Source organism: Triticum urartu, chromosome 2A, assembly GCF_056163025.1.
Source record: "Triticum urartu cultivar PI428250 chromosome 2A, HENAU_Tu73, whole genome shotgun sequence".
Taxonomy (NCBI): domain Eukaryota; kingdom Viridiplantae; phylum Streptophyta; class Magnoliopsida; order Poales; family Poaceae; genus Triticum; species Triticum urartu.
In genome coordinates, this window is record NC_141874.1 from 15,947,111 (window position 1) to 15,964,136 (window position 17,026).

The window sequence follows — 17,026 nt, forward strand, 5'->3', positions numbered from 1 at the left end:
TGTCTTTTCCTTGGGAGATAGAATGTACGTGTCATTTGCTCTGGTTAGAAACATATGCATGCATGAGCTAGTAGGTGCATCAAACCAGCCATTAGGTGAAGCAAAGGGGCACTAGCTTATCCTTTGGAGCGAGCAGGAGTTACGGCGGCAGCTGGACGGCGATTAATGCGTTCACAAGAAGCTACTAATTTTTTTCAGTATATAAGGCGACCAGGTGCTGTAGCATAGGGCCATCGACACACTAGTCAGAGTCGTCTGACGGAAGAAGAAACTGGAGCTCGCGCTGGTGTTCTCCATCGCAACCGCGTGATAGACGGGTACTGCTGTCAGGCAAGTAGCAATTCCTCTGTTCATATTCCGTTGTTGTGCTTGGTCCTACGACTTGCACTCTGTTACACTGATCTGGAGATGTACTGCTGCTAGTATTTATTTTGCTAGCCACTTTACCATGATATGTGAGTTCTTCGGCAACAGCTATCTGTTCGTTGGCCACGGTACTGTTGAAAGGAGATATGTTCCGGTAAGCAAGTAATCGTCGTGATTATTTGGGCTTACACGGAGATGTGAGGATTACTACATAAGCTTCATCATATCACTGACCTCCTTATTTCCATATTCACATGTTGTCTATATTGGTGTCACGACCGCAAACATATTGTACCGGTCACAATTCAGGTATGGGACTGTCTGAATTCTCCGCTGGGGGCGACACTTGTTCCGAACAGGGTATCGGTGATGGATCCTTGGGAACGACCCATACTAGTAAGTCAAGTTGCCGTGCCTCAGGGGACCAATGGGCTCTGCTTTTCTAGAATCCACGTGGTTCTGGTTGAGGCTGTCGATGTCGGAGTACCTCTTTTATTCTAATTACGTCGTGGAATAAAAGCTTTGCGCCGGGCGCGATTCGGATAGCATGTTTTTGAGTTTTTTCTCTGCACTACTTCTACTATCGTGTCACTGCATGGTAGGTTCTGGTATGGCGGGGATCGATGTCAAACATCCGGATGAGGGAAAGGGAACCCAGTGATGATCGATGACGGCATTCCTGGGCGTCCATTCACCGCTACTGATCGGTGAACAAAATAATGATTGTCTGATTTGACACAATGCCATGCAGGATCCTAGATCCGGTCACAATTTGCCCATAACTATAATATGTAGCATGAATGTATAGGAAACTCCATCGTGGTATAAGATGCAACCTGTAAATTCTGTAGAGGGCCGAGGAAGTGACGTGATGGTCCCGTGGAATGCTTATGTGACAATCAGGACATCAATTGGTGCCTTTGTTTTGGCCAATGATTAATGATTTTTGGATGTGGCTAGGTCTCAGTCGATTAAGACTTTGCGAAGTCTCACTCAAGTGACACATAGTGTATAAAAGGAAAAGAAAAAGATGAAAAAAAACTTTACCCAAATCTCCATGCAAGATCAAAGGAATATAACATCGACTGAGACTTGGCGAAGTCTCAGTCGACTGAGATTTAGCAGCACCGATGATTTTTTACAGACAATACTATAAAGGCAAAATAGAAACCCAAAAGAAATTGTCTCTACACCATTTTTGAGCAAACACAAATTAAAAAATGTAGTCAACAATGCAAGACTAGGAGTTTTAGGAAGATATCTATTCTATTCTCCTCATATTTTCCCCACGGGGTTTTTTGGGGAGACTCTCAAGATTATACGGAAGATTTCTCAAGATGGAAGATCTATATGCAAGAAGCTTTCAACGATGAAACATTCAAGGAGCGTTGTTGTACAAGGGGGAGTGTTAGGAATTAATTAGTGGATTAATTAGCACATGCTAAGTAACAAACTGTCATTAGCAAAAGGGAGTGTCGAACCCCGAGCAGTCATGTATCTTCTCTGAAGAGTCATGCCACTTCTCTCTCTCTCTCTATTGCCAATAGGCACATGTCCTAGAGGAATGCCTCCAAAAAAATAGATCTTCTGCCCATCTATTATAGATGTATATATACTTGAGAACCAATAGAAATTTGGACTAATCGTCCATTCACTTTCAGTCTCGTTTTACCCTAATAGTTACAGTACCATGATCTACCACTTGAATACGAGGAACACTGCACGAGGACGGCTCCCTTAAGCTCATCGCCGGCCGCCGAATCATCCTCAAGCTACATTAGCTTCCATCTTCACCACCCCTTCGTGTCGTGCACGTGTAGGAAGTCCACGATGGAGGCTGTCCGATCTCCTGCACATTCTGCCATAGGCTCATCTTCGTCGCGCATGGCGACCGGACGAGTTTCGCGGGCCGGTGAGTCAAGACCAGCCTCTCTCTCTCTCTCTCTCTCTCTCTCTCTCCCTCTCTCTCTCATAAATAACTCAGCTTAGTTTCTGTGCCTACAAGTTGTTTGATGGAAGTTCAACAAGGCTGTGGGGAAATATTACTCTATGAAATGTCTAGGCTATCCTGCAACTAATCTTGCTGAAACGATCGTTGTGGGATTTACTTTATTTCATGAGTATGTTCATTTGGAATTTTTGAAGCTAAGATTTAATCATGTTTCTTGGATTCTTGTAGTGTTTGACTGAAGCTGGTCGTGAACTGAATGTTGATGTGTGCAAAGTGGAAATGCATAAGGCTTAAAAGATTATCTACAAATTTCCTTTCGCTTCAAGATCACTGCCTGTTAGGTAATGCCCGGTTTTGGTAATCTATACGCACTTGTTGGTATGGAAAGTTTAGCATGATGATGATCTCCAGACCAGCTATATGTGTCGCTGTAGTTTAGAAGTCTTCTGTAGGATGCACTCACCATGGATTGATGTTGGCAGTTCGGCATGCTTTTGCATTGTTTCTTTGCTGAAACCATAATAAGCAGGTAGAATCGGAGGCCGTTCATCAGAGTTTGCTGCGGCTGAAAACCTTGGAGATAGAGTTCCCTTTGAACTGTTTTTGGGTCTGGTTGCCTTGTCAGTTTTATAAGAAATGAAATTGACCGGTATATCTTTCTAATTTTGTTCATGTAAAATAGACTAAACTGCCCGGTTTAATGAAAGGGTATGTTAATAGTCTCCACCATGGATAGTGTATCAAAATTTGTAATTTTTTCTATATTGGGTGTACTGAAGAAAATCTTACTGAATGCAGTGTCTCCACCTTCATTTAGTACCACGTTGCTAGTTCCTTCTGAGTTACGTTCTGCGCCAAGAAGTACTACTGTGAAGTTTATTCTTCATTTAGTACCACGTTGCTATTTCATTCTGAGTTACTTCCTGGCCCAAGAAGTAATACTATGAAGTTTATTCTTTTACATGATGAGAGAAGAGTGTAAGTGAAGCCTTTTTTGAGCCGCAGTTTATTCTGAAATAGTTAAATTTATCTAGGGCTTCAACATGGGTGGCCTCCTAACTCCGGTTGCCTGCTCGAAAGCATATGCCGTCTCGATCAGCCTCGGCTCATACACCTGCAGCCCGCCAAAGCATATGCTAAAGGGCAACCCCTTCTTGTCGTACTCCGCCAGCACAACAACGCCAGGGTGGCCACACCGATGGCGAGAAGGATAGAAATATCAATGTCAGGCACAACAATCGCGTCCAATTGGTGGTCCATCATAAGCTTCTTTATTCCATTCGCGTTCAGCTCCATCAGGCGACAGATCGCGGCTCTCTCTAGTCTCCACAAGGCCAATGACGTTTGTTCTTTGGGCAGCGATAAGGTCGGGCTGCCCGAAATATTTCACCTTCTTCTGCACCAACATGTAAAAAAATAATCTATATGCATCTCCTAGATGCAGAGGCCGGGGGTCATCCTCCTTTTCTAAAAAAAGAGCTTAAATAAAGAGTAAGTTCCATTAACCGGTGTGTTGATGCTACCTTCTTTAGTTTTATTGCCTAATGATCAGTGCAAAAAAATTGAGCAAAATTTGACAAACCTATTGAAATTTATGTTCGGGAGTGATTACATCAAACTAGACGAGCACACGCACACGCGCAGGCGCGCGCGCGCGCACACACGCACACACACTTACTTTAGCCAAGGACATGTAGCGTGCTTTTTATTTTTCTCTTTATTTCTCTTTGATTTTTCCAGTCTTACAATAGCTAGCTCTACCGTGTATACATACACGCAAAAAACAACGTACACACTCCGTTTTTTTCTTCTAAAACAGTAGTATTACAAAACCTCGGTATTCTAGCGCGTGGACGTTGAATACTTCAGTATCTAAAAACCGCAGTTTCTCGTGGCTTTGGCAAAACCACTGAGGCATTTGCCAAATCGTTGTTTCTCAGTTTTCTTCAATTGTCACATGTTGTTAGGTTGCATGGATAACGCTGAAGATATCGAGTTGAACCGAACTCAGCTACACGATCTGACCAGCTTGTGCTCATGGCTGATGTATGCATGCAGCGCTGTGTAGAGAAATTGACAAGATCAACGACAGAGTAGGCGTACAAGGGCGCGTACCTTCCTTCCCCTGTGCTGAGCTTGAATTGTTTATTCATAGCTCCAGAGAAATGAAGTATAATCACACTGGTTGACGGCCGGAAAGATGGAGTTGAGAGACCGACGAGAGCAATCGTTTCTCGGTTTTTAAAAAAGGGGTTTGGACCTCTTTTTCTAATACCGTGAAAAAACCATGGTTTTGAAGATACTACGGTTTTGCAAACTGGAGTATTTCTTGGCGCCAAACGCATCAAAGTATTTTAAACCGTGGTTTCTAAAAATACCATGGTATTTTTCTAAAACTTCAAAAATACTGTGGTGCCAAACGCAGCCTAAGATTTGTCTGAAATCAAACTTTAACTTTATAAACTTTGAACATGTTTACAGAAAAAATATCAACATTCACAAAACCAAATCAATATTATTAAAACCATTATGAAATTAATTTTTGTATTATATAACTTTAGTATTGTAGATGTTGGTATTTTTTTAATAAATAATTGGTCAAAATTTACGAGATTGGACTTAAGACAAATCTTATATTATGTGGAGTAAAAAGTAACAGAGGGAGTAGCTACAACCAATAGTAATCGGAGACGGCAAGACCAAAGTAGTAAGCTATTACTCCCTCCATTTCTTTATGTAAGGTGTATTATTTTTGGTACGGTGACCGAGACACATAACTATAGATAATTTAGGACAAAATTACCCTTGTCTAATTCATTAATTAGCGAGGAAGAGATATTTTTCTTTTTTTTCTCTACAAGGAGAGGTACATGCAATCGACAGAGAGATGCTTTTTTTTCTACAGGGCCAGAAACATAATTAAGAGGAATTAGAAGAAATACACCTTACATTGTGTAATTTTATCCAAAAATAAATACACCTTATATAAAGGAACATTGGGAGTACTATTCAATTTAGACTACTAATCCTATATGATACAGGTTGACTCAGATTAGTGGTACTAATCAGTATGAAAGCCAAAGACGCTTGTAAACTTACCAACTAATTTAACGTTTATATTATGGTGACCGTTCACTGGGAGAGCATGACATTTCAAACGTTTTTTCTAACAATTTAATTATATCGAGGGCGATAAGGTCGGGCTGCCCGAAATATTTCAGCTTCTCCTGCACCAACATGTAAAAGAAAATCTAAGAGCTTACATAAAGAGTAAGTTCCATTAACTGCCGTGTTGATGCTTCCTTTTTTCGAGTTTTGTTGCATCATCATCTCTGAAACAAAATTGAGAAATTTTTGGCAAACATGTATCGTGCACACACACGGAAACGTTAGCCAAGAACATGTATTGTGCCTTTATTTTCTCTTCATTTCTCTTTAACTTTTCACGGTCTTACAGTAGCTAGCCCTACCATGTATATATGCCCACAAAAACCAACGTACTCTCTCGCTTTCTTTTACTAGGCATATAAGGTTTGTGTGAAGTCAAACATCATTAAGTTTGATCATGTTTATAGAAAAAATATCAACATTCACAATATCAAATCAATATTATTAGATGCATTATGAAATTAGTTTTTATCTTTTCAGAAACATAGGGACAGCTCATGATTTCCCTGTGGGGTCGCGCATTGGTGGGTGCTGTCAAAGCGGTATGGGTGCTCGGGTGATGGGCAGCTGGATATCCACTCACACTTCTCTGTGTAAGCAACTCAGCATGCATCGCGTGTATCTATGCCATCATAGTCTTAGCTACTAGTCCCTCTATAAACTAATATAAGAGCGTTTAGATTACTACTTTTAATAATCTAAACACTCTTATATTAGTTTATGGAGGGAATACTAGTAGTGCATACTGCTGGTCTGCCATAAACTGGATGGTGGGTTAGCAGTGCCAGGGTCCCAGCTCTCCGTTCTTATCTAGTGCAACCCCCTATAATCCGGCACGCCCGCATCACCTACATTCGCGTCCTGCATTTACAACCACCGTTTACCGCTCAGGTCGGAGATCGTAGAATGATCATGGCGTATGAGCTGGCCACCAAGGCTCTTGTTGTTAGCCTTGTGCTCGGCGCCGTCATCGCCGGCAGCATCACGCCGATCAAGGCCATCGTGTGGCAGGTGCCGGCGGTCTACGTGTTCGGCAACTCCACGCTGGACGTCGGCAACAACAACTATTTACCGGGGAAGAACGTTCCCCGTGCTAACATGCCCTACCACGGCATCGACATGCCGGGCTCCGGCAAACCGACCGGGAGGTTCAGCAACGGCTACAACACCGCCGATTTCGTTGGTATGTACATCGTCCATACTAATATACTATACCACTTCACAACGACATATTCTGAGCTAGTCCATGTGATTTGGCTGTATATATATATACGACACGCCACAGCGATGAGCGTGGGTTTCAACTTTCAAGAGTAGCCCTCCGCCGTATCTGTCGCTGGAGTCGAGTCCCTGCCGTCTTGTGCTCACCGCTCTCACCGCCGGTGTGAACTATGCGTCCTCAGGAGCCGGCATCCTAGACACTGGCGGAGGAGCCCAGTGGGCAAGGTGTGGCAGCCGCCACACCTTGATTTGGCACCAACTTTATATATATATATATATATATATATATATATATATATATATATATATATATATATATATATATATATATATATATATATATAAGCATATACTTTTCTTTTTAGAAATGCAAACATATACTACTCGTTAGTTTTAGACCACGCTAGATTGATTCATCCAAACAAAGCTAGATGAAGCACATAAGTTAGATCGAAAGCACACAAACTGGCAGCTTGATCGATGTGTTGCCCAGCACATGCCCATCTCACTACGTAGACGTACGCGAACCAGCTCGCTTCCACTGCACATACCCATTTCACTACGTAGACGTATGCAAAATAACTATCTTTTGCATCTCTAAGGCCAAAAATACCTCCCCAACAGATAGTGTAAATGCAAATAATAATAATAATAATAATAATAATAATAATAATAATAATAATAATAATACATTTCCGTCTTCCGAAGATGCAAACTACAACACCTCACGGTGCAAATTTGCTTCTACACCTCTAGGAGATGTAAAAGGAACGGCAATGCGTCAACCGCCCAACCGTCTTCATTGCATTTCCGCCAGCCCGCCCACCGGTGATTTTTGCCCTGAAATGCGTTGCCGTCGCCTGTCGGCCCATCCCCGACCCCACCGCCGGCAGCAGCGTCGTAGCCGTGGCCGACCCGCCGATTTGAGTCTGCTACGCTGATGACTGCCCGCCTCCGCCGCCGGCGATTTGTGCCCGAAAACGCCGCCGCTGCCGCCTGTCCATCCATCCCGAACTCCATCGCGACCCCACGACCTATCCCCACCACTGCATGCGTCTTCTCTAGACATCATTAAAAGATTATGTGCAGTGCAGTTTGAATTGGCTATTATGTTTTTGCATCAAATTTTTTTTTGAGGGGGCATCAATTTTGTCTAGTTGACAGTTTGCCACATCTTAATTTTTTTTTCGTCCTCCGCCTCTGATCCTAGACTCCACCGTATGTCTACTTAGTGCATCTTACCGAATACACACAATACCAAAAGCATGGATGGTACAAATATACTATATCATACTTAGTACGTACGTGTGGTGAGTTAGCTATATTCATGCATGCACGAAGAACGCGGGCGGCAACATCCCGTTGTCAAGGCAGGTACGCTACTTTGACGCCACCCGGTCCAAGATGGTGGCCAGCAATGGCTCCGAAGCGGTGAGCGCCCTGCCCTTAACCGGCCAACATGTCAGGCGATGGGGAGCATCCCATGGGAGAGGAGGGGGAGCAGTTGACGAGATGGGATGGAGACCAGGCAGAAGACCGGAGCCGCTTTAACTTGGAGCAGCGGAGCTATTACAACGGTATAGCATGGTGGCTGGCACCAATGAAGACCTGGCCAGCGAACTAAGTCGGGAGGGGATGGGAGGAGCTCGACGGTTCAGGAGGAGGGCCGAACCCTAGCTACTGAGGACTTGGGGGGGGGGGGGGGGGGGTTCTCACGATTTAATAGGCTATTCAATTCGTCCATCCTACGAGTAGCGATTAACTTATCAATTAACTGATTAATCGGATGAATTCTTAAACAGTGGTTTATAGTATTTGGAAGTTTAGCTTCATATAAATAATTAACATATATGTCATCAACATATACAGAAGAACATCTAATAAGAAAGAAATTCTCCACCTTTAGAACCACATTGTCGATTTATTCGGAGTAGCATTTGCATATAGTCCTTGTTGGCCCAAGAAGTAACTTATCAGATTTATTCTTTTACACTAAAAGAGAACAGGCAAGTGGAAGCTTTTAGGGCCATGCTGCACCACATTATCGCTACTCAAGAAAGTCACGCGTCCTAGCTAAAGCTTGAACATGGGTGGCCTTCTCACTTTAGTAGCCTGCTCGAAAGCATATGCCATCTCGATCAGCCTCGGCTCGTATCCCTGCAGCCCGCCAAAGCATATGCCAAAAGGGACACCCTTCTCGTTGTACCCAGCCGGCACAATGATGCCGGGGTGGCCGCCAATGGCGAGATGGTTGGAAGCATAGTGCTCGGGTGCAACGATCGCGTCAAGTTGGTGCTCCTTCATCAGCTTCTCCAGCCCATTCGCGGAGAGCTCCTTCAGCAGCCGGATCCGAGCTCTCTCAACATGACCAATGCCGTTTGTATTTTGGGCTAAGATAAGGTTTTGTTGCCCGAAATCTTTTAGCCTCTCCTGTACAAAATGTAAATAAAATATCTAAGTAAGTATATACATAATAAATGTCATTAGCTACCATCTCCTTGTTAGAGTTTTATTGCCTGATGTTCTCTGCAACATGATTGTACACTGTTTGAATCTATAACAAGGCCGAAGAGATGAAAGCTAGAATGAGTTTTTTTTTCCAGTATGCTTGCCTCTATAGGATGCGCTTTGTTGAAGGCTATGATGTCTGCAAGAGAATGGACTAGAGAGTAGGACAAGTCCGCCAAGTACTCGTTTATGCTCAACTTGAACTCCGTCAGCATGGCAGTCCACTCATAGGAAACAATATCTTGACTGTCGATGCCGATGTCAAGGTTCTCGATCACCACGGCTCCGTGTTTCCTACAACAAAATTAATAACCGATCCAATGTTTCATGTACGTATAATTTACACACTGCTAGTCAGGGAGATTTGAAGTATGATAATAACCTCATTCTGCCAAGGTGCTGTTCATAGACCCTCATCTGCTTCTCTCCAAGTCCTTGAAATAATACATTGGGGACACCGATCCTCTTCCCTCTCAGCCCATCCTTCTTCAGGAACTGCAGATATCCGCCGTGAGGTATGTACTTGGATGCTGCTCGAGTGGCCGCGGCATCGAGCTTGTCGTAGCCGACGATGGCATCCAGCACATGGACTGCATCCGACACTGTCCGACACATCGGTCTGCAACATTGCAAACAGCATGCTGAACTTTTCAAATTTCCAACTATTTTTTCAAAATCTAGAAATGCCCGGTCAGATTCAAATTAGATCTAAACAAAATTGAAGTTAAGTAAACTTAATTGAAATTTTATACTAAGTGAGTAAAGTCAAAGATTTTTACATGCTGCCTAAATTTCAAAGCTCGGTGATGGGGACAAAACTAAGAAATATGAGAAGTATACCCAACGCTGTCTTGTCTAGGGGTGATGGGGACGACGCCGGCGCGGCTGGTGAGCCCGACGGTGGGCTTGATGCCGACCACAGAGTTGAACGACGACGGGCATAGTATGGAGCCGTCGGTCTCGGTGCCGAGCGTCACGGCCGCCATGTTCGCTGCCGCGGCCACGCCCGACCCGGAGCTCGACCCGCATGGGTCGGACGACAACACGTATGGGTTGCGCGTCTGGCCGCCGCGCGCGCTCCACCCGTTCTTGACATTGCGGAAGTTGGCCCACTCGGAGAGGCTGGCCTTACCGAGCACCACGGCGCCAGCGCGCCGCAGCCTAGCCGCCACGCCGGCGTCGCGCTTGACCATGCAGCCGAGGAGCGCCAGCGAGCCGGCCGTGGTGTTGAGAGCGTCGCGGGTGGCGATGTTGTCCTTGAGCAGGACGGGGACACCGTGCAACGCGCCGGTGGCCACGCCGCGACGGCGCTGGGCATCGGCACGTGCGGCCTGCCGGAGTGCATCTGGGTTGACCTCGATGACGGCGTGCAGCAGCGGGTTCAGGCGGCGGATCTGGTCCAGGTAGAACCGGACGAGCGCGGCCGAGGTGAGGCTGCCGTTGCGGAAGCCGAGCTGGATGGCGTCCACGGTGGCCTCATGGAACTCGAAGCTGTGCGCGACGCCGGCGGTGGCGAGCAGAGCTAGGACGGCGGCGACAGCCTGCAGCCGCAGCCAAGCCATGCTTGCTTAGCTGAGCCCTGGACTAGACAGTGTCGGTGTGCTGGTTGTTTTAAGTTAGTAAAGTATGACCAGCTGCACATGCTCCACGAGTACTATGTCGGATCCACTCAGTTTTTGTCTGTTTGGCACTTTCCATATGATGTACTATCATCGTATGAAAAGATGCTCCATGAGCGGCGGCCGGCGGGAATCCTATGAAAATTGGGGCCGCCAGCTGCGCGTGCTCCACGAGTCTGTTGGATCCACTCACTTCTTTTTGTCTTTTTAGCACTTCTCATATGCTGCTTCATCGTTTGAAAAGATTCTCCATAGCGCTGGAATCCTATGAAAATTCAGGCTGGTAGTATCACTTGGTTTGGGCTTTTGGCGTGCTCTTCCTCTTCTTGGGCTTTTGATGAAGGCGGTGCACATATCTCGCTTATAAAAAACAACCGCCAGAAGGCACCACCGGCTGATGTGGCCAAAATACATGTTGATGCAGGGCTGTTGCGACCGGCCAGAGGAGGTGCTGCAGCGGCCATGTGCAGGAGGGATGACCACGGCGCCTTCCTTGAGAGATCTGCATTAGTTGTACAAGGCGTCCTAGATCCAGCAGCACTTGAGGCTATCGTGTGCAGGGAAGCATTCTCCTTGGCAGAAGACCTGAACATTCAGCGGATGGTGAATGCATCGGACTCCAAGCAAGCGGATGGTGATACAAACACAGGTAACCAAGGAAGATATGGCACGGTGATCAAGGAAATTCGGCAGAGACCTTCTCATTTTATATGTAGTTTTACCTATGAGAGTCATGAGTCGAACGTTGAGGCACATAGTCTAGCGAAAATTGCTCATTCCTTGGCCCATAACGCCATGTGTGGCTAGGCCATTCTCATGATCCAAGATTATCCAGCAAACCGTGGCTTTCGATCGTTAATAAATCTTGGATTACCCCTAAAGACATATCTTGCTTATAGCGAGAGTACCTAACCAAAAGGTACCCCTTATACCTAAATAAAAGGTAGCCTTTTTCTACTTTTTTCGGCTTTTTGGTTTATGTCTGGTTTCTCATAGGTTGAAGAGAAAAAAAATCGTAAACATATTTTTTTCTCACGAAAAATAATTTATACTTCCGCAAGAAGCATATATTTGCTTCTTGTGAAGGTATAGATTTATTTTCTTGAGAAGCAAAACTATGCTTCTCAGAAAGGGGAAAAAAAGTCATGATTCTTTTTCGCGATTTCTTTTTGTCTCCACAAAAAACACAACTTTGCTTCTCGTGGACGCACAGATTTAGTTCCAGGAGAAGTTGTGCTTCTCCAAAAGCGGAAAAAAAATTCATGAATCATTTTTTTTGCCTAACCTGAGAAACATAAATGGACTTCTCATGGAGGCACCGATTTTCTTCCGCACTATGCTTTTTGCGAAGGAAAAAAACACAAAAAAATGATGTTTTATTTTCTCGCGGAGGCACAAATTTGCTTCCTTGAAGGCACAGATTTGCTTCTGCGAAGCACATCTATGATTCTTTGGAAATGAAAAAATCGTGAGTATTTTTGTGCATATTTTTGTGCTTCCACAAGAAGCATAGATTTGCATCTCACGAATACGCGGATCCGTGCTTCTTGAAAGGGAAAAAATGGAGAAGAAAAGCGTGCCTCTGGCTCCGGTTTTTCATGAAAAAGAAAGTTCATTAAAACCTATTAACATGGGATATAATTTCGAAGATCTCTAAGTGAAAAATCCAACGGTTAAAACCATTCATAATTTGAACACATGGTTTAAGAGAGAAAAGGTTTTAAAAACGAATCTACAAATAATGGGAAAACTCCCATGTTGCAGTGCGCCATTTGTAAGCGCTAGAGAAGATGGGAGTGACCTTTGCAAGGGGTACCCCTTAACTACTGATTCCGGAGTACCTACCGTCTCGTTTGACACCTTCTTCTGCATATTACAGTACTGGGTCGGCCCTTTTCCGTGTGCTCCTTCGCTGGCAAATTGTCTCTCGTTATGTTTACTTCGCTAGTTCGATTCTTTTTTTCGGGTTTTCTCTGTTTTTCTCTGGGGGGGTCTTCTTAGTTTCTTTATTGGTTTTCTTTGTTTTTTTTCATTTTTTACTTTTAAATCCTTTTTTAAGACATATCCTATTTTTATTTCTACATTTCTCTGATTTATTTACATTTCTTTGTCTATTTTATCATTTTTCCTTTTTTAAGACATATCCTATTTTTATTTCTACATTTTTGGAAATTCATGTCCATATTTTTCATACATGTTGTACATTTTTTATACATCAGAAACATGTTTTATATACATGTTTAAACTTTTCCGGCGATGCGCATTCATTGGAAGGAGACATTCCCGTCGACGACGAGGTTCCTACGGTAACTTTGTAAATTTCAAGATGATATGCCGGCTCAGTCTTTCGGAGGTGCTCATAGGGGTAGGGTGTGCGTGTATGTGTTCATAGGGATGAGTGTATGCGTGTGCATATGAGCGCTTGTGTCTGTACTGATGTTCAAAAAAAATACATGATTAGCAGTTTTTCATATATATGTTTTGATGTATACTTTTTGCCATACACACAGTACATTTCTTGTATACATCAAGAACATTTTTCTATGCATGTTTATCATTTTTTAAGTGGGTGATCAAAATTTATCAATTCTTTATGTAAAGTTATTTATATAGTAGATATATTTAGAACATTTAGAAATATAGGAAAAATAAAAAACAAAGCAAAATGAAAAAAAACACAGAAAAGGCATTGAAGGCCTCTCTATCCCGCTGGTCCGGCCCATTTTTGCAGCTGTTGACGCGAGGCTGCGCTTTGCCTCACATGAAGCGAGAGGAAGTGTTGCTAAAAAAAAGAGGCGAGAGGAAGTCACGCCCATGCACCCAACCTTAATGTGTATGAACTACTAGTTTGAGAAAAATGATTACATCATAGGCGTGCATAAATGTCGCGACACAAAAATAAATAAGTTCCAACACCACCTTTCCGCATTGCCAGTTCTATTGCAAGAACGTAGGCGGCTTCCTGACCATGGTGACCTGCTCGAAGGCATATGCCATCTCGATCAGCCTTGGCTCGTACCATCTTAACCCGCCAAAGCAGAGACCAAACGGCACCCCCTGCTTGCCATACCCGGCCGGCACGGTGATGGCCGGCATACCGTCAATGGCGAGCACCGAAGATGCTGCATTGTTAGGTGTCACGATGGCGTCTAGCTCATGCTCCCTCATCAACTTCTTCAATCCGTTGGCGGACAACTTGTTTAACTGACTAATGGCCTCTCGCTCTGAGGCACCGATGCCGGTCGTGTTCTCAGCCACCAGAAATACAGGTTGACCAATTTCCTTCATCTTTTCCTACAATGCATGCAATTCTCACAATTTAAATTGACTTGTTTTCCAAAAGGCTAAAAAATGTAACTACAAAGAAAATATGTATCACAATGAGAAACAAATACATGAAAAATAATAATTAACTCTAAATCAAGCTGACCTCAACAGGATGTGCATTGTTGAAAGCTATGATCTCTGCAAGCGACCGAACTGGGGAATATAATAAGCTTGACAGATAGGAGTTGAGGCTTAACTTGAACTCTGCTGGTAATGCAATCACTTGGCCATTGTTCACAAAATCCAGTAGGACACTTAAATTTTGTATGTCAAGGTTCTCAATCACGATTGCTCCTTGTTTCCTTCAAACCAAAAAAATATACAGGTTGATGGGATATGACCAATGTTTTAAATAGCGGGCTATGGCATTTAGCGGCGACACTTAAAAACAACTATAGCTGGGCTATAGCGGAGCTATAGCGGTAAATTATACATGAAATCATTTAGTGGCAACACCCTCAAACAGCTATAGCGGGGCTATAGTCGGCTATTTAAAACTATGGATATGACACCATAGATGGAAAATGTTTTCACCCCCCCCCCCCCCCCCACACACACACACACACACGCGCGCGCACACACGAACTTAGCCATATAAGTTGGGGCATTGTGCCTCTCACGATTAAGAAGCCAACCTATTTCGCTTGTATGATGAAAATAAAATTAATGAAATTAGCTAGTTAGTACTCCTTCTGTAAACAAAAGTAGTGATCTAACACGTCTTATATTTGTATACAGAGGGAGTATCCCATCCATATTGAGTCAGAAGGCTCATTTACCAAGCCATAAATTACAACTGTATAAGTTTGACTGAATTTGTATAGATAACTAAAATTACCACCTGCGATTTTGTGAAAGTATACTTCATAATAGATCTAGTTATATGGATTTCATATTGTGAATATTGATATTTTTCTCGATAAAATCAAACAAACTTAAAAAGGTGTGACTTAAGACAATTCAAACGAGCCTTGTAAACCCAGACAGAGGAAGTACCTCATTGTGTTGAGATGTTGCTCATAGACTATCTGTTGCATAGTCCCATTTGGAAAGTTGAAGAAGCCATTAGGAACGCCGAGCCTCTTCCCTCTAAGGCCATCTTTTTTCAAGAACTGCATGTATCCACCACGAGGGATGTACTTGGAAGCTGCCATCGTGGCAGTAGAGTCAAGGGCGTCATAGCCAGCAATGGCGTCCAGCACGTGGACCGCATCAGCCACAGTGCGGCAAATCGGCCTGTTGTTGATAAAATGTCAATTCCATTTGTTTAACATGACATAAATTTCCTTGACAAATCAATGCAAACAACGGCATGTGTTGTAAAAATGAAGCAAAATAATGTTATATCTACAACAATAAAAATCAGAAGAAACAAATCATATAACGGCAGTATGTCAATAAAAAACAATATGAACTTCATCAAAAAGAAAATGTTAGTGTTAAAATTTTAGATTTTACCTGTGAATACATACCAACATATACATTAATATTATGTTGCTTTAATATGATCGGTAAGAATAAAATGTAAATGCGGGATAATCAAAATAAAGAGACATGACAATGATTATACAAATAAAAGCAACTATATATATTATGGGCTTTATGGGCAATGAGAAATCACAAGGTCCGCACAGAGATAAAATAAGAAATCACGAGGTTTCAATACAGGCCACGTGAATATTTCAACTCAATTAGTATTGTTGAGATATCGTAATCACTTACCCGACAGTATCTTGGCGTGGTGTGATGGGGATAACCCCAGCCCGGCTGGTCAACCCCACCGTCGGCTTGATCCCCACCACCGAGTTCAACGACGCCGGGCAGAGTATCGAGCCGTCTGTCTCCGTTCCCAGCGTCACGGCCGCCATGCTCGCCGCCGCCGCGATCGCCGACCCCGTGCTCGACCCACACGGCGTCGCCGACAGCACATAGGGGTTCTACACGGAAGCGAGAGAAGATCATTCAGTCATCATAACAAAGGATCAATTAACTGAAACTACAAGGACTTGAGAAGTTACCCTGCCCTTGCCCCCGCGGGCGCTCCAGCCGCCGCCGGAGAAGCTGCGGAAGTTGGCCCACTCGTCCATGTTAGCCTTCCCGAGCACCACGGCGCCCGCGCGCCGCAGCCGGCGCACCACGCCGGCGTCCCGCCGCACCACGGACCCGAGCAGCGCGAACGACCCGGCCGTGGTGTTGAGCGCGTCGCGCGTGGCGATGTTGTCCTTGAGCAGGACGGGCACGCCGTGCAGCACGCCGCTGGCCCGACGGCGGCGGCCGGAGCAGCGCTCGGCGTCGGCGCGCGCAGCCTGCCGGAGCGCGTCCGGGTTGACCTCGATGGCGGCGTGCAGCAGCGGGTTGAGGCTGCTGATCAGGTCTAGGTAGAACCGGACGAGGTCCACCGAGGTGAGGCTGCCGTTGTTGAAGCCGAGCTGGATGCTGTCTACGGTCGCCTCCTCGATCCGGAAGCCATGAGCACCGGCGAGCGCGAGCACGAGCACAAGGGCGGCGATGACGACCGCGACGAGCGGCCGAGGCATCCTGGAGGACAAAGAAATGTGAAGTCAATGTGCCGGCTGAAGTGTGCTCAGCTCAGCTGAAGCTAGCTGCTCACTCAACTAATTTTCTGCACGTCCTTCGATTTCTCCTTTCCCTCACTTTGTACCGTGCGATGGACTCCAATTGGCAAATCATATACTATACAATTAGGCAAGCAAGCACACAGGCCGTTGGTGGAAAATACAAAGGCAGCTGGTCAACACAAGTTTCCTTCGAAGAATGTCACGGGCGATCGTACAACCGGGATGGTGGTCCAATAAAAATAGGTGTTTACACATTACTAGCAAAAGTGCCCATGCGTTATAATGGG

General features: G+C 44.6%; 3 protein-coding genes across 3 annotated transcripts; 1 reads left to right on the forward strand and 2 right to left on the reverse strand.

Moving 5' to 3' along the window:
* Positions 1-6,342: 6,342 nt before the first annotated feature.
* LOC125535101 (uncharacterized) lies at positions 6,343-11,701 on the forward strand. The gene is made up of 2 exons (XM_048698151.2): positions 6,343-6,668; positions 11,258-11,701. The coding sequence occupies exons 1-2, from the start codon at positions 6,392-6,394 to the stop codon at positions 11,638-11,640; spliced, it is 660 nt and encodes a 219-aa protein (XP_048554108.1). The 5' UTR covers positions 6,343-6,391; the 3' UTR covers positions 11,641-11,701.
* On the reverse strand, positions 8,535-10,836 carry LOC147982930 (putative amidase At4g34880). The gene is made up of 4 exons (XM_087542738.1): positions 10,055-10,836; positions 9,597-9,833; positions 9,319-9,508; positions 8,535-9,136 (listed from the first exon to the last, which is right to left on the reverse strand). The coding sequence occupies exons 1-4, from the start codon at positions 10,774-10,776 to the stop codon at positions 8,780-8,782; spliced, it is 1,506 nt and encodes a 501-aa protein (XP_087398864.1). The 5' UTR covers positions 10,777-10,836; the 3' UTR covers positions 8,535-8,779.
* A 1,915-nt stretch (positions 11,702-13,616) lies between the features above and the next one.
* Positions 13,617-16,820, reverse strand: LOC147982931 (putative amidase At4g34880). Its single transcript, XM_087542739.1, has 5 exons — positions 16,179-16,820; positions 15,883-16,097; positions 15,157-15,396; positions 14,264-14,462; positions 13,617-14,127 (listed from the first exon to the last, which is right to left on the reverse strand). Exons 1-5 carry the CDS (start codon positions 16,695-16,697, stop codon positions 13,771-13,773), a joined length of 1,530 nt encoding a protein of 509 aa, XP_087398865.1. The 5' UTR covers positions 16,698-16,820; the 3' UTR covers positions 13,617-13,770.
* Between the last annotated feature and the right edge of the window lie 206 nt (positions 16,821-17,026).